Source organism: Mytilus californianus, unplaced genomic scaffold, assembly GCF_021869535.1.
Source record: "Mytilus californianus isolate M0D057914Y unplaced genomic scaffold, xbMytCali1.0.p SCAF_7, whole genome shotgun sequence".
Classification (NCBI taxonomy): domain Eukaryota; kingdom Metazoa; phylum Mollusca; class Bivalvia; order Mytilida; family Mytilidae; genus Mytilus; species Mytilus californianus.
Genome location: NW_026262723.1, coordinates 62,764,902 through 62,790,197, shown reverse-complemented (window position 1 = coordinate 62,790,197; position 25,296 = coordinate 62,764,902). Strand labels below are relative to the sequence as shown.

Genomic DNA, 25,296 nt, shown 5'->3' with positions numbered 1-25,296 from the left:
TGATTCACGTGACAGTAGCCATGGAATCTTTCAAACATCCTGGTTGACACAAATTGTGATTACATTATAACGAAGTGGTAATTCATTTAACGGTAAGACACTACCATTTATTGAATTTATTTTTTAAAAGTACGACCCCTTCAAAAACAATTCAGCAGGCCTATCTCACATTTAATCTTTTTATTATGAATTACATTAATTTCAAAACTGGAATTTTACTGATAATATGAAGGATGATTGAGTAAGTAAGGTCTCAAGTTGGCGTTATTATAGTACTGCTTTTTCATTTTGTGTTCAATAAATATCTGTTTTCACTGTTGACAAATACATCTGCTTGATTTAACTGACTGTTATTCGCATGGCAGGTTTTGTTAACATAAAACATTCATAGCCATATATAAAGTAAAATGTTATTAAGACTAAGAGTAAAAATACCATGAATTTAAATGCTAAAACATATACAAGTGCCAATCTATTTAGAAATATGAGATACTATCAAAAGAATTATTATATACAATATTTTAAATAATTTTATACATGTGTAGATATATTTAGTTGAAACGTTAAATAACTTGACTTTTATCAAGTTTAGATCGTATACTAATCATTTGATCTCCTTGTACTACTCAAGTTTTGGTTTACCCAAGGATGTTAAAAATTCGATACATTTTTTTTTTGTGATAATTATTCAATTATATACTTGTATTACAGTAGGTCAAATATTTTGTTGAAAATGTCGATAGTAAAGCGTAGTTCCGATGTCTTTACGTAATTTACAATGTTTGTCACAAAAGTGAGAGACAAAAGACACCAAAGGGACTTTAATCCCGTAGGTCGAAAACTGACAACGCGATCGCAAAACACGAAATAGACCAAAAGAAAAACAACAGTATATAAAACTCTTTAGCACATCAGCTAACATATAGTTTAAAAGCAAGAAGGAATACATGACATCTAACAGAATCGTACTAAGCCTTTAAGTGAATACGTAACATAAAATGATTGTTTAATAACGTCTGTATTAATGTCTTTATTATGGTTAACGAATCAGCTGCACTTGCATCATGCGTTCCCTGATATAAGATATCAAGTGAAAAAAGAAATTGTTATCAATTGTTTGCAAAAGATGTTTTCATTCAAGCAAATAACAATAAATTATTCAATTATTATATATTTGATCGTAAACATCCAATCACAAGTATTTTGTTTATTAATCTATTCACGGGGAATATTATGTTTTCCTGTATTAAGGTGGTACCCAACACCTTGACTAATATTAATTTGGCTCGTTTAATTTTCCTAAAATTTTGACAAAATGTTTACTTTGACCCTTTGACAAAAATATAAAAATTTCAAATAATTTGAACCAACCACTTTATCAGAAAAATTTCACTGGTTATATAGCAGTTTGACAAACACTAATTTTGATCATTGAGAAGCTTAATATTTCCTTAACAATACAACGTGATTAAAACGTTTAGTTGATTTTTACAGAGTTATCTCCCTGTAGTGTTAGGTACCACCTTAAATATTTTTTTTGTATTTCTATCGTTATACCAAAACTGTGCTATACATAATGGCCTTGATTTTGCTCTTGTTGAAGACCTAACGGTAGTGGCCTTCAATTGTGTACATCTTTTCCGTTGATTGATATATTTCTTTAATTGGCTATGAATCAACAATTATTTTGTTCACTTGGGGATGTATATATATGAAAAAACATGAATCTAAATGCCATATAGCTGACAGTTCATATTCATTACATTTAGTATTGAACGTTTCAAGACAGTACATATAATGTTTACTAAGTAATACATGTACATAATTAGATTCATCATATACTTGTATAAAATATTACTTAAATTTTACAGTTCAATAATATTTAAAACTAATTAAGAGGCTTTGAAAGGGTTATTATGTTTATTAAACAGATTCCTAAATATTTCCTCGGCGGGCTAATAAACGAACCTTTATTGACTGCATCCGGAATGTTATCACATGCCTTTCCGTTATTGTCCGTGGGGTTTATCACATGCGACTTCGTGCATTTCCGGAAATTTGTTTGTAAACAGGGACGACACGGCTGCGTTTGTCGAGTCTATAAAAAACGATAACAAAGTGCGGAAAGCTTATAATTATAACTATTGAAACTAAAGAAATGAATTGAGGTTTATATGTTATGTTATTTTTCATATCAGACCCTTTATCATATGTCAACCACAGGAAATGTGACAATACATTTTTCAAACTCAGAACATAATAATTGTTGTGATATGTCACGTAATAAATTAAATGCTTGTTATATCAATAAAAACAATTAAAATTAATAAATTTGTATTTGGTTGTCTGTAAATTATTATCTAGAAGTTTAAAGAAAGACAAAATTTTAATAGTTCTTGTCTGTATTTCTTCTGCTGAAGTATATGATAAAAAGATCATTACATGTCATTTTTCATATCAGACCCTTTATCGGCCCTCGTTCATGATATCATCCCTCGAGCCTCAGGCTCTTGGGCTGATATCATGACCAAGGGCCTATAAAGGGTCCGATATGAAAAATGCCACGTAATAATCTATACGTATAACTTGAAATAGATATAGGGTAGACGACAGATGTTGACATTCAATCCTCTTCATAGCATCAGATAAGCACTCGTCATAATATGACAACTTATAGGCGTTGCACTTGAGGATGGTTGCAGAAACAAATATTTTACTTTTTTACTGAATTCTCCCTCCTCCTCCTACCCTAGGCTACAAGAGTCAAGAGAATGAGATTAGTTTATCATGGATCCAGATTACATGTATGTGAAACAAAAATGTAAAACTGTATAAACACATAAAAAATATATACGACTGCGCTGTGTAGTGCCACGGTCCTCGGCATATTCATATTGTGAAATAAATTTGATTTTACATTTGCAGACTAGACAGTTTAATGAGATGGTGGATAGCAATGAGGACAATCAGGAATTCCCTCTCCAATCAGGAAGGCTGTAAGAAAAATTCTTAATCTATTTTTAACTACATGTACATAAAATATTATTATTTTATATATATCCCTTCATTTTAACTCTCTCCAGATACCCCCTGACAAAAAACAAGTCATCAACTTTGTAAACGGTTGCATGGATATCAGAGCACTTATGTTTTATTACTTTGATATAGGTATTATTTCACTCGAGTGAGTAAAGATGCTAAAAAGACGCTACTGCCTTTAAAATGAGAGGTTTCGTCGGCCAAACCGTCTGCAAAATTAGATTTTTTTCAGTACGAAAATTTCTTATGGTAAACAAAAGACGTTTTTTTCGTAAGATTGATATTTTTACAAATAAGCAGACAAACAAATTATTTTCAACAATAATCTTGAGAGGACATTATGTCTAAGTATAAAGTTTTTTTACATTCTTAATTATTACAAAATATTTTTTTGTGTTTGGGTATGATAGCCTATTGCAGAATTTTTTGATTCCATTCAATTTTAAATTAATGAGGAGCTTAAGTGTAGATACCTATATCTCTGTACCGATGTAATGCATTGGCTTTGTGAGAATAAAGATATATATATATAGGAGCTTAAGTGTAGATACAACTGGTATACATACTTCAGTTTCAATCGCTATATTCTAAATTATATGTTTGGAATGATATTTTGAAATATCATTTTACCACAGTTAGATAAACGATATCGGGACGGAAAATTTACGACTAAAACAAGTCATACATGTTCCATTCGTTGGATTTTTTTTTATCGTTTAATTAATGTACTAAACATTTAATGATGCATCCAAAATCTATCTCTTGTCCTAATAACAACAAATTACAACTTTTTATTTATCCTTTCAAATCAGTTAATCTTATGTATTCAATCTGTTTCAAATGCATTCATTGTCTTTTACAAATTTACACACTAGTTGGCACTATCTGACAAGTAAAAAATGAACTTATATAAGAATATCTGAAATGGAAGCTCTCAATCGTGCACCAGTATCTTTCTCTCTTGAATTGCCAACATAAACACTAAACGGGAAACATTAACATAGCCAGACTATAAGAGCAAATAGGATATTTTCTACAAGTATTGGTGACAGTGTAAATACTCCATAAGAATAACTTTGAAGCCAACTAACTGGTCGGCACTTCTAATCTGCTATGATGTAAAGAGAAATGATCAACAAAGACCTCTCTGTTGTGCTTCCCTTTCATTTTAATTAATGTCAAATTCACGGGGAATTATTCCGATATAAAAAGAAAATTGGAAAACAGTCTTAAGAATAAAATATCCCCGCCCAAGCAATTCGTAATGGCTTTTATAGACCCTTACTCGTTCATTGTATGCTTACCCTTGCGAGGATCTTTGGTAATAAACAAGCTTAAATCATACCCTGACGTTCAATTCTCCTTGAATTTTACATTTATATAAAAATAAGGAGATTTTATATAATTGACAATGAAAAAACCATCCACTTGAGTTAAAAAGAGGGACGAAAGATACCAGAGGGACAGTCAAACTCATAGATCGAAAACAAACTGACATCGCCATGGCCAAAAATAAAAAGACAAACAGACAAATAATAGTACAGATGACACAACATAGAAAACTAAAGACTAAGCAACACGAACCCCACCAAAAAACTGGGGGTGATCTCAGGTGCTCCGGAATGACGTGAATATAAGCAATTATAGGTCACCATAAGGATTTAAATAATGAGAAAAACCAAACCGTATAGTTCGCTTTAAAAGGCTACACATGAAAAATGTGAAAATATTAATATTCAAGCGAGAAAACTTAAGAGCTTATTTTTAGAATACTATCTACAAACGACCAGTATGCCAAACATGTACCAACGCTATCCACTGAATTACAGGCTCCTAAATTAGGACAGGCCCATTTACAATGTAGCGGTGTTAAAATGTTTGTGAGCGCTCAACCCACCACAAACAGCACAACCAAAGAAAAAACTTAAGAAATGAGTTGAAAATAGCTTTATTAAATTGAAAACCTTTAGGAATGAGTTATTTCAAAGGATCAATGAGTTTACATGGATCGTATCTAAAGTTACGGCTTTTTAAAAAGCATCACAGTTAATATGAATATGTGATATCCCGTTTAAAAACAGTCCAAATACTACTATCAATTGACAGACGACTCAAAATTGAGCAACACTAACACTACTAAAATCATGAGGGGTCTTTATCTTTGGTATCTCGTATAATAGTTAAATGGAATAATTGCAGTCACCATACATGAAGTCAGAGCACTCATTTTATATGACGAAAAACATATTTTTGCAGTATGGAGTATGTACTTTTTCAGAAAATTTTTACTTTTTTTGTGAATAATATTTTATAATTTAATACTCGAATTTATCTTTTGATTTGTTTGATAAAGCGGTGATAGTTCAAACTTTGTTCAAACCATCACCATTTTTTTTTGTGTGAAACATGGATCATTTTTCAATATTAAACTCTATCCAATACAACTTTTGCTTTCAATTTAACAATTTGATAACAAGAAGATAGCTTGTTGTCCAGACGCATATAGTTATAAACTTACTTAGTTTGCTAGTTTAATTACTGTTATACATAGTACGTTTATTGTTGTTCATAGTACTTTTATTGTTGTACATTTTACTTTGTCGTGTAGGTGAATTAAAATTAGTACTTATTTATATATATTCAGATCTAGATTTTCAGTACTACCTAATATTCCAAAAGACCAACAAAGTACACCAGTTGATGAAGACATAAACACAGAAGGAACTACAGAGAATAAAGACCAAAACTTAGACAGGTAATAAAAAAGCAAAGTTAAAAGAAAGCTTGATCAAAGTCAAGGACATTGATTATTAAGGACAGTTATTCTGTATTATATAGTTTCAGTCATTTGAAACACCACCGTGATTCACAACACTTCCTGTAGCCCTTTCTCTAGAGCATTTTTTGCTACTGAATCTGAGCGTACCAGTCTTTTTTATTTTGGTTTGTTTACAGCAAAAATTGCTCGATTTCATGTCTGAGAATTATGGTTAAGTTGTTTGGTTGGCTTCTTTCCACCGAATTCATCATTAACAATCTATGCTTGGGGTTGTTGGATTTTCAATCATATTTTTTAAAACATCAATGTAGTTGTTTTCGTTGTGTGCTTTATGTTTTTACCATCGAAAACTTGTATGGTTGTCTAAATGGGCTAATATAGGTCTCTTCAAATTCAAAATAAGTTATCATTCCGCTAACGTCTTTAACTAGCAATTCGTGTATGAATTCTCTATTGGAGTCAAGTTTAACATGAATTATGTTGGGGTTTTTATCATCATTTTGTTTTATAGCTACTGTTGTCATTGTCAAATAAAATTGAGAATGGAAATGGGAAACATGTCAAAGAGACAACAACCCGACCAAATGCAGACAACAGCCGAAGGCAACCAATGGGTCTTCCACGCAGCGAGAAAATCCCGCACCCGGAGGTGGTCCTCAGCTGGCCCCTAAATAAAATTGTGTACTAGTTCAGTGAAAATGGACGTCATACTAAACTCCAAAACATATAAATGAACTAAAATTAAAAAACAATCAAGACTAACAAAGGCCAAAGACTTCATCAACGCTGAATTCCTAATTAAATTTTGTCAATAATGTTGTATTGTCGTCAGTACCTTATTCCCGTCAGAGTTATACATTCCAAAGTAAGGTACTAATGGTTAGACCCACTGTTTTCTTCTGGGGATGCCTGTGCCAAGTCGAGAATATGACGGTAGTTTTTCACTCGTTCTGTTGATTGCTAACGTTCGATTTTGTCAGTTTGTAAAAACTCCCCCTTTTTGAATTTACCTTAGAATTCAGTATTTTTGTTATACATTTTTGATAGTTTGTTGTATATTCAGTTCCCAATGCAACCTTTTATGCTTGGTTTTTGAACAAGTCGTGTCCTTTTTATCGCAAAGCTGACACACTCACTAATCTTCTTGAATCCTCTTATTGAAGCCATGTCTTGAGTAAAGTATATGTGTTTCTATTTTAAAATATCTGGATAATCTTTATCTTGTATTGAGATGCATTTCCGTTTCAAATTTTCTTCTGCTCTGTGTCCATTTTCCTTGAGCTCGTTCATATTATTAAGTGTTTGCATGAAAACATGCTGAATTTTTATCGCGTGAGTCTTTAAATTACAATGACTTACAGGATACATTTGATATATAGAATCGTAGAATGTTTTATGTTTTGGACACAAGTTTAATCAGAAATTTGTTTATTTATATTGTTGATTCTCTTTCCGAATTGACAAAGACAATGATGTCATTAATAAAAATTAGAATTAATAAAATGGGTCTTTGAATACACATGCTAAATCGATCTTTAAAGACCAAAATGTTGCTAGGCACTTGTTCTACGTCCATGACAGATGTTATGTTGTCCCCCCAAATAAAGCCATAAACAGCATCCTGTTTGTGTGTAAATCACATTACATAAAATGCATGATAAAGAAATCAGGTATTGACATTCACTTGGAAACTCAACATATACCGCCACAACACTTACCAAGAAAGAAATACTGAATAATCATGGATATGTTCTATGTTCCTTTGGAATTTCAGCTATTGATGAAGAACTGGATCTTCGTTCGCTGTATTAGATACTTGAATTACATAAGTGTCATTACAAACAACGTTATGGTCTTCCAAGTGCTTCACGAAACATTTTTTCTAAATTATTAACATCAAAATCATCAGCAATCAAATTAAAGCAGGGCTGCACAGTTATTGTGAAACTAACTACTCCAGGGGCGGGATGAATCAAATGTGGATACTACATAATTCTAACATTATATTAAAATCTCTTAGTCTCTCATTTTGCAATAGTATTAAACATTTGACTTTTCTACCTTTTACATAAACAGAGGCGAAGGATACCAAAGGGACATTCAAGCTCATAAGTCGAAAAATAAACTGACAACGCAGAGAAAACACAAAAAGACAAAACAACAGTTACACAAAACTACATAGAAAACCAAAGACTGAGCAACACGAGCCCCACCAAAAACTAGGTGTTTCTCCATTTCAAACTAAAAGACAAATTGAAAGAATTGGTCCTGCTTTGTTCCATTAAAAGGAATAGGCATCGTAGATACATGTATCTTATCTTAGGGAGGAATAAATTGTACTTTGTAACAAATGAATCTAATTCAAACAAAAAAATATTCGAAACTGACATTATGAAGACAACACATACTTATTACGTTTGGAGGACGTGTTTTACAACAAACAATCGCCATTCTCATAGGAATCAACTGTGTTTGTCTTCTTGACGACTTTTTCCTTTATTCATATGAGACTGGCTTCATACAGGAGCTTATTAGGAAGAATTAAAAGAAGGTAACATTATTCCTTAACGTCACGTTCTGCTATATATATAATTCAAATTTCAGTGACTATGTTGACCACGAACATTAAATAAAAGATAGAACAGATACAGTTTAGTCTGTCTCATATCTTGACTTACATCTATAAACTGACTATGAGGATCTGTTGAAAGTAAAACTTTACGCCAAAGAGATGCTGTCAGCTTCCCAATTATGAAGTATCGATTTCTATGTAGCAACATTCCAGCAGGGCCAGCATATTGAGTATATATCTCCCAGTTGATACGATATTCCAAAGCTTGCATTTCCTTTCAAGATTTCCTTGACAGATAATTGCTGCTAACAAGGAAGTTTGTAATCCCAGAGTTCCAAGTGGTGAAGTTGAATCATCCCTTCGAAAATTTTACGGACAACACCAAGAGTTTGTTGACTCTTATGGAATATATGTTTCACATATGACAACGGATATGTTCCAATTGTCGTAACCACATCCCATCATCTTTCCTCGAACGTGACCTACCGAGTTAGACTTAATAGCGGATTTTACCTACATGAGCAACACGATGAATGCCACTAGTGAAGCAAGATATACTTACACTTCCGGAGCATCAGAGATCACCCTCTGATTTTTGTGGGTTCTAGTTGCTCAGTCTTGAGTTTTCTATGTTGTGTTTTGAAGACTACTGTTTGTCTTTTGGTTATTTTCGTTTTTTGCAACGATATTGTCAGTTTGTTATCGACAAATGAGTTTGAATATTGCTTTGGTATCTTTCGCCACCACTCTTTTGAGTGATCAACATTAAAGTTTTCCGGACTATGACATTTTTCAAATACTTTAAATAATACATTCATCCAACACTGACATTTCACTGTACAATTTACAACATTAAGTTATTATTTAAAAAACATCAAGATACCAGACTTATAATTTTGTACGCCAGACGCGCGTTTCGTCTGAATAAGACTCAACAATGTTGCTTGAATCAAAACAGTTGGAAGGCAAAATCAAGTACGAATAATTCAACATTTTATATACAGTAAATTTACAGACAAATAATTTACATTAATTGCATGTTTCATTATTATGCGTTATTTTGATTGGCTAACAGCAATCTCGCGTCATTCTTCATTTCAAAATGAATTGCATGAATTGAAACATACATGATACCACACGTTTTCACAATAAAGTGCACAGGTAAATAAAAGAAAAACTTGATAGTAATCGTCTTTTCATGATCATAGCGAAAAAATGTAATTATAAGTATTGAATGCTTCTTTTAGTAATTTCATAGGGTTGTAAAAGCGTTGACCGTGCGTACATTTTTAGAATGAAGCGCTTCCGCACTTCATACAAAATGCACTTCGGTCATTCTTTTACACCCCAATGAATTTACAAAAAAGAAGCATTCAATTCTTAAATAAACAATCAATGATATTTCATATCAACACAAAATTGCTATTTGACTGGTGATACCCGCGGGGACAAAAGTTCTACCAGCAGTAGCATCGACTCAGTGCTGGTAAAACTAATGAAAGATACCAGGTTTAACACTATGTACGCCAGACGCGCGTTTTGTCTACACAAGACTCATCAGTGGCGGTTGAATTAAAGCAGTTGCAAGGACAAATCAAGTAAGAAGTTGTAGAGCTTTTAAAACCAAAATCCGAAAAGTTGTGCCAAATATGGCTGATGCATTCTATACATGGATGTAAAAAAAAATGATTCAACATTTTATGTACAGTACGTTTACAGAAAATAAACATATCAATGATAACTGTATTTGATGTAAGGAGTGATTGTGTGCATATAATAATATGAAATGAATAATATATGGAATGATTTTTTACAGAAAATGAACATATCAATGATAACTTTATTTGATGTAAGGAGTGATTGTGTGCATATAATAATATGAAATGAATAATATATGGAATGATTTTCAATGACAACCATTAAACAGACACCAAATGACGTAGTTAAACATTAAACAGACACCAAATGACGTAGTTAAAATAATTATATATAAATACATGTAAAAGTCTTAAGATTTGCACAACGATTCTAAACCACAACGGTAATAAACGAAGAGGATGTAAAAGAATCCTGTTGACAAATATTTTGGGTGAACAAATAGCCTTCTTTTTTATAACATCCATTTCGTAAACAAACATTGTATATTACTGTCGTTGCGCAAATTATAAGATTTTTATAATATTTTCCTTATCTGCGAAGTATCCCCTATACTAAACTATCCGGTACATGTCATTTCGTTGGTTTTTTCTATTTTATAGACTTTATATATATTTCTAAAATTTTCCAGTAACCATGGCCAATGGAAGTAAAAATAAAACATCAATCAAATGACTCAAAATAAGAATGATGGTAAAAGAAATATGTGAATGTGTTTACTTCTTTCTTTTAGAACTGATATTTCGACAAAATTTAATCCATTTGAGGTACTGCCAAAGATCGGACAAAAGCTACCTAGCAGGTAAACTATCTCTCTATCTTGCATTGCTTTCTAACTCGTGATGGATCTAGATTGACGAGTGGTCTAAACAGTTTATCTGCAGTGATCACTACCATGTCAACCAGGTTGTGAATTTAAAACGTCCTTTGGAAGTACGTTCGTCTCTGATCATATTATCAGCAATTATAGGCAACAGTACGGCCTTCAACAATGAGATAACTTCACTTTCAAATATTTTTAAGACACCCTTCCACCCAATAACTATATATCACTGAATCTCCAAATGTATTTGAATTTAAAATGAGGCGGAATAAACGAGGGGGACATTCAAATCCCATAAGTTGATGAAAACTGACAATGCCATGGTAAAAAAAAAGAACAACGACGAAAGACAAATAAGTTCACAAAGCAATACATAGCAAACCATTAAACATAATGATCAAGCAACGCAAACCCCAAAAAAACCCAGGTGGTCTTAGGTGTTCTGGAAGTGAAGGTAGGCAGATCCTGATCCACATGTTGCACCTATCATGTTGCTCATTGTACACATTTGTTAATTCTGGAATGTCTACAAATACTACCGAAAGTAGAAGATCTGTTTCATACCTAGATCCTTTTTTTAATTCTTTGGCGAATTCAAACTATGATCTTTAACAAACGTCATGATTACAGCTTTCACATTGCAACTTCTTATTTCTCAGCAGTAATATAACCTATATGCCCCATCGTATGGTGTTCACGCATCTCGATCTGTTACGCACTTGCATGTTCACATCATACTTGGTTCATGCTCCTGACATGAAACCTGCTTAAACTTGGTAATGAGGCAAACTAACTACAATATGGCAATTTTTAATTGAAAGATCCATTTTTTTTTAAGTATTATTACTTTTTGCAACTCGTAAATCTCTTAATCTGATATCTTTTTTTAATTTCTTGTCAAAATTCATTATCAATGCAACTGAAGAACATAGTCAGTTTACACAAGACTCTGTAGTATATAGCAAGTATTTTCATAATTGTTCATATTAAAATGATAAGATGATGATCTTTAACTGTCCATTGCTTGCTCTATAATTGAACATGATTCAGAAATTCATAGTGCATGGCAACCACCTTTTTTTCAAAACTATGTCAAGAACATGATATTTTCAAGGCAAGTCAATCATAATGGCATTTATATGTAAATCGATACAGATATTGTTTGTTTTGAGAAAAAAAACTTATTTTTTGAATAAATATGATATTATGTCTGTTTGTTTTGTTCACACATTGTTGTCAATATATAATGGAATTTTATGCTACTGTCATACAAGACGGTTTATCTAACATTAAAACCAGGTTAAATCCACCATTTTTTACATAAGGAAATGCCTGTACCAAGTCATGAATATGACAGTTGTTTTCCATTCGTTTGATATATTAGAGCTTTTGATTTTGCCAATTGTTAAGGGACTTTCCGTTTTGAATTTTCCTTGGAGTTCTGTATTTTTGTTGTTTTACTTTCCACAACAAACAACAACTTCTGAATGACAGACTACTGACTTCGAACAGAAACATACAGAATGTGGTGGAGTTAAAAATAATAGCGGGCGCCCAAACTCCACCCTAAACATGAGACAGTGGTACAACAGAACAACAAACATAAACACAAATTTTACTAAACAATAAACGAAAAACAAATATGATAAACAGCAACAAAAGACAACCAATCTCATGAGTTTGCACAGACACACATATACCTTGTCGGGGTAAAATATGTTTGCGGGCGCACAACCCTCCCCTAACCTACGACAATGGTGTTACAGCATAAGAACAAACTATGAAAATTAATTTAAAAGGTCTTAACTCATAAGATCAATACAAATCACGAAACCAAATACCAAAAACAGAAAAGACACAAAGTACTTCAGAAATAATCGATGTTATATGTTTTCTATACACAACAAAATCATTTTGAAAACAGTAAACTTTCCCCTCAAATTGCACCGATTGTATTTTTGATTTTACCTCTGTTGGTTCCTCTTACTTGACCGAGTACCAGGATATTCCACCACATGGTCGGTTACCTGTCGAAAATTATATAATCCAGATTCAAATATGGGTATTATGATAATAGTTTATTTAAACGCGAGAGAAGAATCACTGACTACTGAGCTGATGATGTCATCAGGGATTAGCAGTCCACCTCTAGCGTTGTTAACCAAACGCTATAAAATAAAAATATCATTTGTCTTGTTTAGTGCCTCCGAAGCACTTTTCTGGATTAACCTTTATTAGAAACGTTCAAGGTTTAATATCGAAAACAAGGATATTTTGAGTAAAACCCCGTATGGATCATTGTCTGTACCTTTTTGTTTCTTTTTCAGTGCACATTCGTCTCTTGGGTATTTTATAGTAGAGTTTCCAGAACATAGATTATTAGGTATGTACAGTTAGTGGTTTATTTTAATACTTTACACTTCAAACAAAATCTTTTCTGTGTGTACATAACAAATCGATTACATCTGATTTAGTTTTTTTCTTAGCGTTAATGAAAAGGATCGAAAATGTTTGTCTGCACAAGACAATTGAATAATGTTGAATTTCGCAAGAAGGTTGGTGTTCTTTTAGCAGTTAAGTCTAAACAAAATTCATATAAACGGTTTTTTGAAATTAAAAAAAAACGTGAATTGTTTAGGCGGTTTTACTTCAATTTAATACGGACTCTTTTTTATATTTAATTGCTAGCAGTTTTATCAATATACAAACAATCAGAATGCAAATATAGTCGAGTAACATAAATTCGTCTTCCCATTTAATTTTTTTTAAATAGATCCAATTTTAATTTATTATGTATACAACACTCCGAGAGGAAATGTTCCTCGTTTTAAGAACATTGCATAGTTTGTAAAGTCTATCTTCTCGAGGGATTTTTAAATATCTAACTTTTTCAATTCCAAGATTTTGGTCACTTATACGCTATTTGGTGAAACATTTTCTTATAATAAAGTCGTTGTACAGTAAGTAAATTCTTTATCTTGACCAAGTTTTATGTTTTTGAATCATAGCTACTAAATCTATTTTTAATTAAAATTTTACACGTGTCTTCTATTTCTTTCTTGATAAGAATCTTGAGAGGTTTAACTTCTTTAAAAATTTTTACAATATTTTATTTAATGTAAGTTATCGCTACCAGGTACAATATTCTTGACATATGTATATATACCAATAATATGTAACGTTATTGTCAAGAGATTTTAACAACACAAAAGCCTCTTTAAGAAGGGGGTTTATGTTTTCGGTGTATAGTCTTGCTAGATAAATCAAAGACTGAAATGAAATGAATGTTCTACCGGCAATCTTCAAGTTCAGATCGTACCCCAACATTTGAAGCAGATTTTTTAATTCCCAATATAAATTTACAAAATATTCAGAGGGAGTTTTGTCTATAAAATAGAATGGATCTAAACTTTTTCCACTTTTTTCAGACCGAATGTTAGCCCTATGATAGCTCAAATAACTATCCATAAATGAAATTTCTAAGTTGTTAGTCAAGACTGGGTGTACGAATTTGTCAAAAAGATTATTTTAGACCTGTATAGGAAGATTGCCAACGGAAGAAGATTTAGCTTTTATAGAAAACAAAACTTTATAATTTTGGCCTTTCTAGCAAGATCCTCTAAACTATGATTCAGGTTTCCATTACATTTAAGTTGCAAACATAAAAACTTGTATTCAGTAACATTTTGTGATGAATTGTTTTTATTATTAATAAATAATTCCACATTACTATTACTATAATGTTGAATAACCAAACTTTTGTTTTTTTTTAATATTAAGAGTGAGATTCCAGTTATCACAAAAACACTCGGGTTATTTACACTGTTTTGAAGACTTTTTTTAATCTCTTAGAGTATAATTAAACCATTAGCAAATAAAAGGAATCCAACGTTTGAATCAAAAACTGAACATAAATTAGAATTGAGGAAATGTAAATATTTTTCATATTTCTTTTTCAAATAATTATGTGATCACAAGAAGATGCCCTAAAATGATAGTTTTAGCATAATAGTCGTTTACAAGGAATGTGCAATTTTTTCAGTCACATTTTTTTTGTCTGATCCTCAGTCCATATTGTAAAGTCATATCGAAGCTACATGGCTAGTTATATTTTCTGATGTCAACTAAGATCTAGTTTCCCTAAATGTGCCTATTCCCGAAAGGTATCGAAAATTTGCACTCTCCTCGTGAAATGATCCCATATTAATAATCATAAAATTCAGTAAAAAATGTGTTCTTTCTAAACATGTACATATGGTCAAGTCTGTATATTTCTTTTGTCCATTTTTAAAATCACAACATACACAAGTGTATGGATAATTTTGTTATGATCCTAAATTTGAGTTCCTCATCTCAAGATTTGTTAGTGGCATTGCGGATCGATGTAAAGCAGCGCTCATATTCATATCTCGTTTATATGTACACTTCCTGGTATGCAATATATGAGACAGGAAATAATACAAAAATCCACCAATCAATTTATAAAAACTTACTACATAAACGTATACAAGTACTTGGGTCCAAATTTTAACATTCTAGTAATAATGTGTTCCAAAGCAAAATCAAATATTGCCGACGCCTTTACTGAAAACTATATTGATTCGATTGATTTGTGACTGCGCAACGGCCGGTTTATATTATTATGTGCATATTCATAAGTAAATCCTGATTTCTTTCAACAAACAGCAGGGATCTCCATGACCTGTTTTATGAAGGCGCACCAACATCGTTAAATTAACTTCCGCCATCGTTAAATGATCATCGCCATTGTTAAATTATCTACCGCCATGCGTCAAATGATCCCCGCCATTGTTAAATGACTGCGCTATGATTGAAAAGTAAAGTCAAAATTTGTTTTCGTTTCACTAGCCGCCATCATTTTTTGCATTTAATTGCATGACCCTTATTGTATTATAATCCAAAAGGGTCCTCATGATTACAGTAAAGCCGTTAGGGATATCCGGTTAATGATCGCTAATCACTTGTACAGGTAGATCGACCCAACCTGATAGGTGGAAACTTGATCAAGATAGACGATTAGTTACATTATTAAATTACGTTTCAGCAATTGCTAATGAAAAGTAAAATAACAAAAATATCGAACTTCAAGGAAAATCCAAACAGAAAGTCCCTTATCAAATACATCAAACGAATGGAAAACAACTGTGATATTCCTGACTTGGTACAGGCATTTCCTTATGTAGAAAATGGTGGATTAAACCTGATTTTAAAGATAGTTAAACCTCTCACTTGTATGACAGTCGCATAAAATTCCATTATATTGACAACAATGTTTGAACAAAACAAACAGACATAATAGGTGAAAATGTCAAAAATAGGGGTACAGCAGTCAACATTGTGTTGTATCTTAATCACTATAAAAAAAAATGGCATATAGACAAAGCACATAAGCAAAAATGAAGGACAAGAATAGAAAAAATGACCATAGGACAATAACACAATGGCGGGATGTATAAGTACCGAGCCACGCCAAAAGGATATTAACAAAAATGGACTAAATTTACAAAGACAAATAAAAGAACCCTATAACACGTAAATAAGATGATAAACAACGTTAACGTCAGTACCTAGAATCTATACTTCAAGACCATCATGTATTATTTGTGAAGTTGATACGGAATATTTATCAACAAGGTCTTGGTATCTTCCGATGAACTTTTTTAGAAAAAGTACGAGATGTTCTTTGACATACCCCTGGTTCATCAACTTTTTGCTCAGACACTGGTGACATTTTATAAAGTCTGAGTAGCAGCTGCAAGCTCTTGAATACCGAATGAGTTGGGAAATGTAAATCCCATATGCAGGGGAAGTTGGTATATTGCTACTAAGGTGGGGGGTTATTGATAATTTCAAAATTAAAATCGTCTCGTTTGTCATCGATTCTGGTACTGAGATGACCGCTTATGTCAAATTCGAGGTATGAGTCTTAAAAAATGAGGCGGAGGAAGCCGTGTCTGTTGTTTAGATTTGAAAAATAGATTTTAAATTTAAAATTCAGTTACGCTTCGGACGCATTAAATTTATAACGTGTTGTTTTCATTTTTTAGGGACATCTTTTGTGGTCATTTGTGTGCAATTTCAGTATCACCAAACATGTCCCATTATTTTCCTCGCTCAAACGTGCCCCGAAATATTATCCTGCAAAATCACGTCACAATGGGTCTCAGTTATATGTCCCTCAGTGTATCCAGTGAAAAATCTATAAACGAGAACCTTACAATTCTTATAAACGTTAAACAGAAAACAATTGCACAAATCTTATCACGAAAATATCATGTTCAGTAGTGGCTAATGTAAGAAAGGAGTCGTATTTCGGGTACGCAAGGGCTCAAGACTTGGAGCACTGCGCGCAGTTAAGAGTGAGATAACGGTTTTTTTTCAATAAATCATTCTGGAAATCCCTCTTCGATGTGGCTGTTATGTACGCTTAGGAGGAAACAATCAACCTGAAGATGCACCTGATCCACTTTTTTGTAGTTCATTCTATTACCAACTTCCATTTTCCTCATTGACTTTTAGTTGTCTAAAAACCTCTGTATACTACACTTAAAAAAAGGATACTGACTTCTGTTTCCTTAAAAAAGCAATGTCTTTGTAAAACCTCTCATAAAAATACTCAAATTTGATTGCCTTCGAAAATTATTGTTTACTTAATGACGAATAAAAAGGTTCTGAAGGTTTTATCTTTTTAATCGCGGATTTGAGAAAAAAAAGGAATTTTCGAATAGAAATAAAACCACGAGTCAAATCCTATTAAGTCTACTTGTTTGACTACGTTTATAAACCATTGACATGTTAACAGAATCGTCTCATAGAAATGTGATACGTTATGCGTTTTCAAAAATAAACACAATAGGGCGATAATGAAAGTACAACACCATCCAGACAATGCTTTTCAATCGTACAAATTTTCAAAAAACAGCGTTCAATCATATAGTTTAATAAGTTGATCGACCGCTTACGCATATTTATTTATATGAAGCGCTTTGCACACAAACTTTTCTTAACGTCGACATTTTTACAAGCGTATAAATTCAAAAAGAAACATTCAATTCTTAGGAAATGTCCTTACTTATTTAATTATCTAATAAATTGTTTTGCATTGAAATTGATCTATTATATTATACCACAATCTTTCAGATCATAGAAGCGATGATACGTTTGATGATGGTTTGTGCGGTGTGATGACTTCAACATTTCAATATATGAAACAGTTATTGCATGACAACGACACCATAATACTCGTTGGTGTTGCTGGTTCGGGAAAAACTACACTTGGAAGACAGCTGCTTGAATGTCTCAAAAACGAGTTTACATCAGTGCAGATTTATTCTGTAACACAATTAGTGCGAATGGTGAAATTTGATGAAAATCAATTCTTCTTTTTCGATGATGCATTCGGTAAAGATATGTCAAACTTCGATAAAACATTATGGAAAACTCTTTCTTGTACGTGGCAAGAAAAAGTAAATAAAAAGAAAAAAGATTCCAAATCATCAAAATTAATTTTATCGACCAGGAAAGAGTGTTTACCGTATAACATACCATTTGCTTCTATTCTTGTTGATATGAGTAAAAACAGTGTGTTCGGACACGAAGATAGAAAAAATATGTTGCTTTCCCATACAAACATTATAAATGAAAAAGAGATAGATAAAATAATTTACCGTTTTGATGAGGAGATCAGTAATGACATTGGTTTCCCTCTGTGTTCATTGCTTTACACTAGTACATTTTTTTCTTTAGATGCAACGGATTTTTTTGCTGATCCATTAAAGTTCTTTTTAAGCAGTTATCAAAATTTAATTTCTGAATCGGAAATGGCAGAATGCATTTCGAAAATTTTGGTTTTAAATGCTGGCACTTTTGAAAGTGATGCCGATTTGAACTCAAATACAAAGATGTTAATCAATAATATTACAACAGTTAATGATGTTTTAACATTTTCTAATAGTGTCATGAGACCATTTCTGAATATAACTAATGAGAACATTATTCAATTTATTCATCCGATTCTATTAACTGCAGCTGAGATTCATATTTTTAACATTGATCAACAAGAAGGGTTGAAGTATATGTCAATAAAAACAATTAGCAAATATATAAATATTCCGGCAAAACTATCTAAGAAAAAACTATTTGGCATTCTGCAGGTGAATTATCTCTCGCGCAATTATTTGTGTCTGCTAGCTGATAGAATGTTAAGCGAAGTTTTCGATGGAAATATTCGTCATGTATGTTCTCATCCACTATTGAAAAAACAAGAGTTTATTAATGATTTTCAAAATGCTTTGCAGAAAAAATATCGCAATGGTAAAGATCAAATGATTCAGATCTTGTACGATTTCTTTTTAACCGTAGATGATATTTTTTGTGATGGCATTTTATTTTGGTCCGCACACTATGGAAATACAAACTTTTGTGATATGCTTCTCAAACATTTTGGACGTTGTCGTAAGCATGAAGATTTGCCATTAAATATATTATCACGGGCATTAATAGGAGCGTGTTTAAATAGCAAGTCATTGATTCTGGTATTACAATTAGTAAAATATGGGGCTGACATTAGTTACTGTGAGGCTTGTTTTAAATTGGATGCGCCATCCATCAAATTCGAAGTTATAGGTAATGGCTTTCATTTTTGTCCGCTTCAAGCTGTCATACAGTCCGGTAATCTACAATCTTTCAAATACCTTCTGAAGAAGGGTGCTACCATTATTCATTCTGCATGGATTCAGTGGGAATTGTTATGCAAACTTGCTGAAGTGTCTAACATTTTAGCGAGCTCATTTGATTTCGTATTAGCACTAGAAGAGACGTTTTCTAAAGGCAGAAACCTTGATAATGTAACTATTAGGCAACCAGGCAATGAAGGTTTATATTCAAATTTTAAAGCAATGTTAAAAGATATTCAGGATCCAAGTGATATTAATGATATATTTTTCACATTTATACATCATAGTTTTATAAGTCAAGCTATCTGTGAAGTTTTTAATTCTTTTGGATTGGATATTACCTATTGTGATAGAAAACAACGCAATGCAATAAATGTTTTATTATGGAAATATAAGGAAGATCCGCAACGCATTACATTAAACGAGGTATCTTGTCTTCGGATTCTCCTGAAAATTGGTATAGATCCAAACAATACAGCAGTTGATGGAACATTTCCTCTTTGTCTTGCAATTGGAGAGAAATCTATCAATATTCAAGTGATACAATTGTTACTTCAAGCGGGAGCTAGTGTTGATAGTCGTACCCTTGACGGACTTACACCACTTCACTTGTGTATTAAATCTTACATGCCTCTTGAACAAAAGTTGTCTTTAATATCACTTTTACTAGAATGTGGTGCAAAACGAAATGAAACTGACTTGAGAAAAAGAACGTATGCCCAAGTAATATTTGAACAACCACCAATACATAGTAGTGTTTTATTAAAGGTGTCAAACTGGCCACTGCACGATTGCTTATGTAGTGGGCTATGTGAGACTGTAAAGATAAGAATAATTAAGGAATTGGTAAGTGAAGATATAGATGTGAACACCATGGATCGACAAAATCAAACCCCTATACTCTTATCAGCCTGCAAGTTAAACAATATGCTTTTAACAAAGACGATTTTATCATTAGGCGGGGATGCTAATATTCTTTACGAAGGTAACTATTCAATAATACAAAAATTACTTTTAAGTCGACATGCAAATGTCGAAGGTATTTTTAGCGTTCTGATTGAAGCTTTTGAAAACGTATATCATGTAAACGAAGAAGGTGATACCGCATTATTAACGGCTTTGAAGTGCAGGAAAAATCGTTTTCGTGAAATTAAAACTTTATTGAATATGACAATGATTGATTTAACTAAACTTGAAACGAAAAATAAAAACCAACAATCTGTTTTGCATCTTGCCACAGCTTCCAATGCATTGACTGACGCAGAAGCGTGTGATATTTGTAAAACATATATATCTGTTTGTGGCAGAATTAATGACCGAGATATGTTTGACAAAACTGCATTGGAGTATGCATCATTATGCTCTAAACATCGTCCTAAATGTATTTGCTTGCTACTTAAACATTCGGATATATTTGAAATAGAAAGCAAATTCCTTCTAAATTTAATACAAAACGGACATATGTCCGATGAGGTAGCTACTGTTCTATTCAATGCAAAGTACTATGACTTTATTTTGCAAGAAGACGAACATATACTTCACAAACTAGCATCTATACAGTTGGGTGCAGACCAAGCATTACATGTAAACGGGCGGAAAAAGTTAACGCGGCGTTTACTCGCGTGCACTTCAAGTAAACGCCGCGTTAACTGTGCGTTAACTCGGAAATTTCAGTAGACATAAAAAGTAAACGGCCGTTTACTTTCGCGTTTACCTTCGCGTTAACGCAAAATCGGCGCGTCTTCTAATTTTGTAAAGAGTAAACGGGCGTTTACTTTCGCGTTTACTTCCGCGTTAACGTGAAAAAGGCGCGTCTTCTAATTTCGTCAAAAGTAAACGCACGTTTACTATTTGTAGTAAACGCGCGTTAACGCAAATTGTCATCGTATCCTGGATACACTGACCTTAAATATCAAATGATAAAGTACATCAAAATTAAATGACCAACTTTTCATTTTCGATTGACATTAACAGTTAATTAATAATGTAATAACACCTCTTAAATTAATTGAAAATTGATCATAGTAAATTTCTTTTTTCTGCACAAACAAACAGTTCAAGCATGTCCTTCTTTTATTCAAATAATTAAATCATCACCAAAATCCAGCATTTTTCACATCTCAGACTGTCCAACTCAGGATGACTCGTTTAACAAAATTAATTGACCTCATTAACCAAAAATGACCATATCTGCACTTCATCAAGTAAATATATATAGCCGCACAGTAATTCAGTTATATTTTTAGGTCAGGAGGGACTGTATAATACAAATGACAGCAATATTGGAAAACAATGACTAAAAAATTTGGTTCGCATCAATTTATAGTGCCAGCATGTCCTGTTTTTATTAAAAATATTGAATCGTATACAAATATCAGTAGTTTTCATACCTCAGACTGACTCGTATAAACAAAATTATTTTTCCGCATCAACCAAAACTGACCTAATTTGCTCTTTTTTATGTAAATCTTATAGTTGCATACCAAATCAGTAATATTTTTATATCAGTATGGATTGTATAATACAAATGACAGCAATATTGGAAAACAATAACTAAAAAATTTGGTTCGCATCAATTTATAGTGCCAGCATGTCCTCTTTTTATTCAAAATATCTAATCGTAAACAAATATCTGTAGTTTTTATACCTCAGGCTGACTCGTATAACAAAATTATTTGTCTGCATCTACCAAAACTGACCATATTTGCACTTTATCAAGTCAATCTGTATAGCTGCACAGTAATTCAGTTATATTTTTAGGTCAGGAGGGACTGTATAATACAAATTACAGAAATATTGGACCATAATGACTAAAAAATTTGGTTCGCATCAATTGAGAGTGCCAAAATGTCCTGTTTTTATTCAAAATATTGAATCGTAAACAAATATCAGTAGTTTTCATACCTCAGACTGACTCGTATAACAAAATTTCTTGTCCGCATCAACCAAAACTGACCTAATTTGCTCTTTCTTATGTAAATCTTATAGTTGCATAGTAAATCAGTTATATTTTTATGTAAGGATGGATTGTACAAAACAAATGATAGCAATATTGGACAACAATGACTACAAAATTTTGTTCGCATGTATTCAGAAAGCCAAAATGTCCTGTTTTTTTTCAAATATTGAATCGTTAACAAATATCAGTAGTTTTCATACCTCAGACTGACTTGTATAACAAAATTACTTTGTCTGCATCAACCAAAACTGACCTAATTTGCTCTTTTTTATGTTAATCTTATAGTTGCATAGTAAATCAGTTATATTTTTATGTAAGGATGGATTGTATAAAACAAATGATAGCAATATTGGACCACAATGACTACAAAATTTTGTTCGCATCAATTGAGAAAGCCAAAATGTCTTGTTTTTATTCAAAATATTGAATCGTAAACAAATATCAGTAGTTTTCATACCTCAGACTGACAGGTATAACAAATTTTTTTTCCGCATCAACCAAAACTGACCTAATTTGCTCTTTTTTATGTCAATCTTATAGTCGCATTCTAAATCAGTAATTTTTTTATATCAGTATGGATTGTATAATGCAAATGACAGCAATATTGGAAAACAATAACTACAAAATTTGGTTTGCATCAATTTATAGTGCCAGCATGTCCTCTTTTTATTCAAAATATCTAATCGTAAACAAATATCAGTATTTTTTATACCTCAGACTGACTCTTATAACAAAATCATTTGTCTGCATCAACCAAAACTGACCATATTTGCACTTTATAAAGTCAATCTATATAGCTACACAGTAATTCAGTTATATTTTAGGTCAGGAGGGACTGTATAATACAAATTACAGAAATATTTGACCACAATGACTAAAAAATTTGGTTCGCATCAATTTATAGTGCCAGCATGTCCTCTTTTTATTCAAAATATCTAATCGTGAACAAATATCAGTAGTTTTTATACCTCAGACTTGACTCGTATAACAAAATTATTTGTCTGCATCAACCAAAACTGACCTAATTTGCTCTTTTTTATGTAAATCTTATAGTTGCAAAGTAAATCAGTTATGTTTTTATGTAAGGATGGATTGTATAAAACAAATGACAGCAATATTGGACCACAATGACTACAAAATTTTGTTCGCATCAATTGAGAGTGCCAAAATGTCCTGTTTTTATTCAAAATACTGAATCGTAAACAAATATCAGTAGTTTTCATACCTGAGACTGACTCGTATAACACAGTTTTTTAAAGAGGGACTGTATAATACAAATGACAGCAATATTGTAAAACAGTGACTCAAAAATTTGGTTCGCATCAATTTATAGTGCCAGCATGTCCTATTTTTATTCAAAATATTGAATTGTAAACAAATATCAGTAGTTTTCATACCTCAGACTGACTCGTATAACAAAATTATTTGTCTGCATCTACCAAAACTGACCATATTTGCAATTTATCAAGTCAATCAATATAGCTGCACAGTAATTCAGTTACATTTTTAGGTCAGGAGGGACTGTATAATACAAATTACAGAAATATTGGACCACAATGACTAAAAAATTTGGTTCGCATCAATTGAGAGTGCCAAAATGTCCTGTTTTTATTCAAAATATTGAATCGTAAACAAATATCAGTATTTTTTATACCTCAGACTGACTCGTATAACAAAATTACTTGTCTGCATCAACCAAAACTGACCTAATTTGCTCTTTTTTATGTAAATCTTATAGTTGCATAGTAAATCAGTTATATTTTTATGTAAGGATGGATTGTACAAAACAAATGATAGCAATATTGGACCACAATGACTAAAAAATTTGGTTCGCATCAATTTATAGTGCCAGCATGTCCTGTTTTTATTAAAAATATTGAATCGTATACAAATATCAGTAGTTTTCATACCTCAGACTGACTCGTATAAACAAAATTATTTTTCCGCATCAACCAAAACTGACCTAATTTGCTCTTTTTTATGTAAATCTTATAGTTGCATACCAAATCAGTAATATTTTTATATCAGTATGGATTGTATAATACAAATGACAGCAATATTGGAAAACAATAACTAAAAAATTTGGTTCGCATCAATTTATAGTGCCAGCATGTCCTCTTTTTATTCAAAATATCTAATCGTAAACAAATATCTGTAGTTTTTATACCTCAGGCTGACTCGTATAACAAAATTATTTGTCTGCATCTACCAAAACTGACCATATTTGCACTTTATCAAGTCAATCTGTATAGCTGCACAGTAATTCAGTTATATTTTTAGGTCAGGAGGGACTGTATAATACAAATTACAGAAATATTGGACCATAATGACTAAAAAATTTGGTTCGCATCAATTGAGAGTGCCAAAATGTCCTGTTTTTATTCAAAATATTGAATCGTAAACAAATATCAGTAGTTTTCATACCTCAGACTGACTCGTATAACAAAATTTCTTGTCCGCATCAACCAAAACTGACCTAATTTGCTCTTTCTTATGTAAATCTTATAGTTGCATAGTAAATCAGTTATATTTTTACGTAAGGATGGATTGTACAAAACAAATGATAGCAATATTGGACCACAATGACTAAAAAATTTGGTTCGCATCAATTTATAGTGCCAGCATGTCCTATTTTTATTCAAAATATTGAATTGTAAACAAATATCAGTAGTTTTCATACCTCAGACTGACTGGTATAACAAATTATTTGTCTGCATCTACCAAAACTGACCATATTTGCACTTTATCAAGTCAATCTATATAGCTGCACAG

General features: G+C 32.0%; 1 protein-coding gene across 1 annotated transcript in view; it reads left to right on the top strand.

Moving 5' to 3' along the window:
- Nucleotides 1–23: 23 nt before the first annotated feature.
- LOC127708535 (uncharacterized) overlaps nucleotides 24–25,296 on the top strand; it is a 31,126-nt gene continuing 5,853 nt past the window's right edge. Inside the window, exons 1-6 of the mRNA XM_052213433.1 lie at nucleotides 24–92; nucleotides 2,926–2,996; nucleotides 5,684–5,794; nucleotides 10,780–10,848; nucleotides 13,197–13,252; nucleotides 18,031–21,129. Coding sequence (XP_052069393.1) covers nucleotides 2,944–2,996; nucleotides 5,684–5,794; nucleotides 10,780–10,848; nucleotides 13,197–13,252; nucleotides 18,031–21,129 — 3,388 coding nt within the window. The 5' untranslated portion in view covers nucleotides 24–92; nucleotides 2,926–2,943. The remainder of the gene's footprint in view (nucleotides 93–2,925; nucleotides 2,997–5,683; nucleotides 5,795–10,779; nucleotides 10,849–13,196; nucleotides 13,253–18,030; nucleotides 21,130–25,296) is intronic.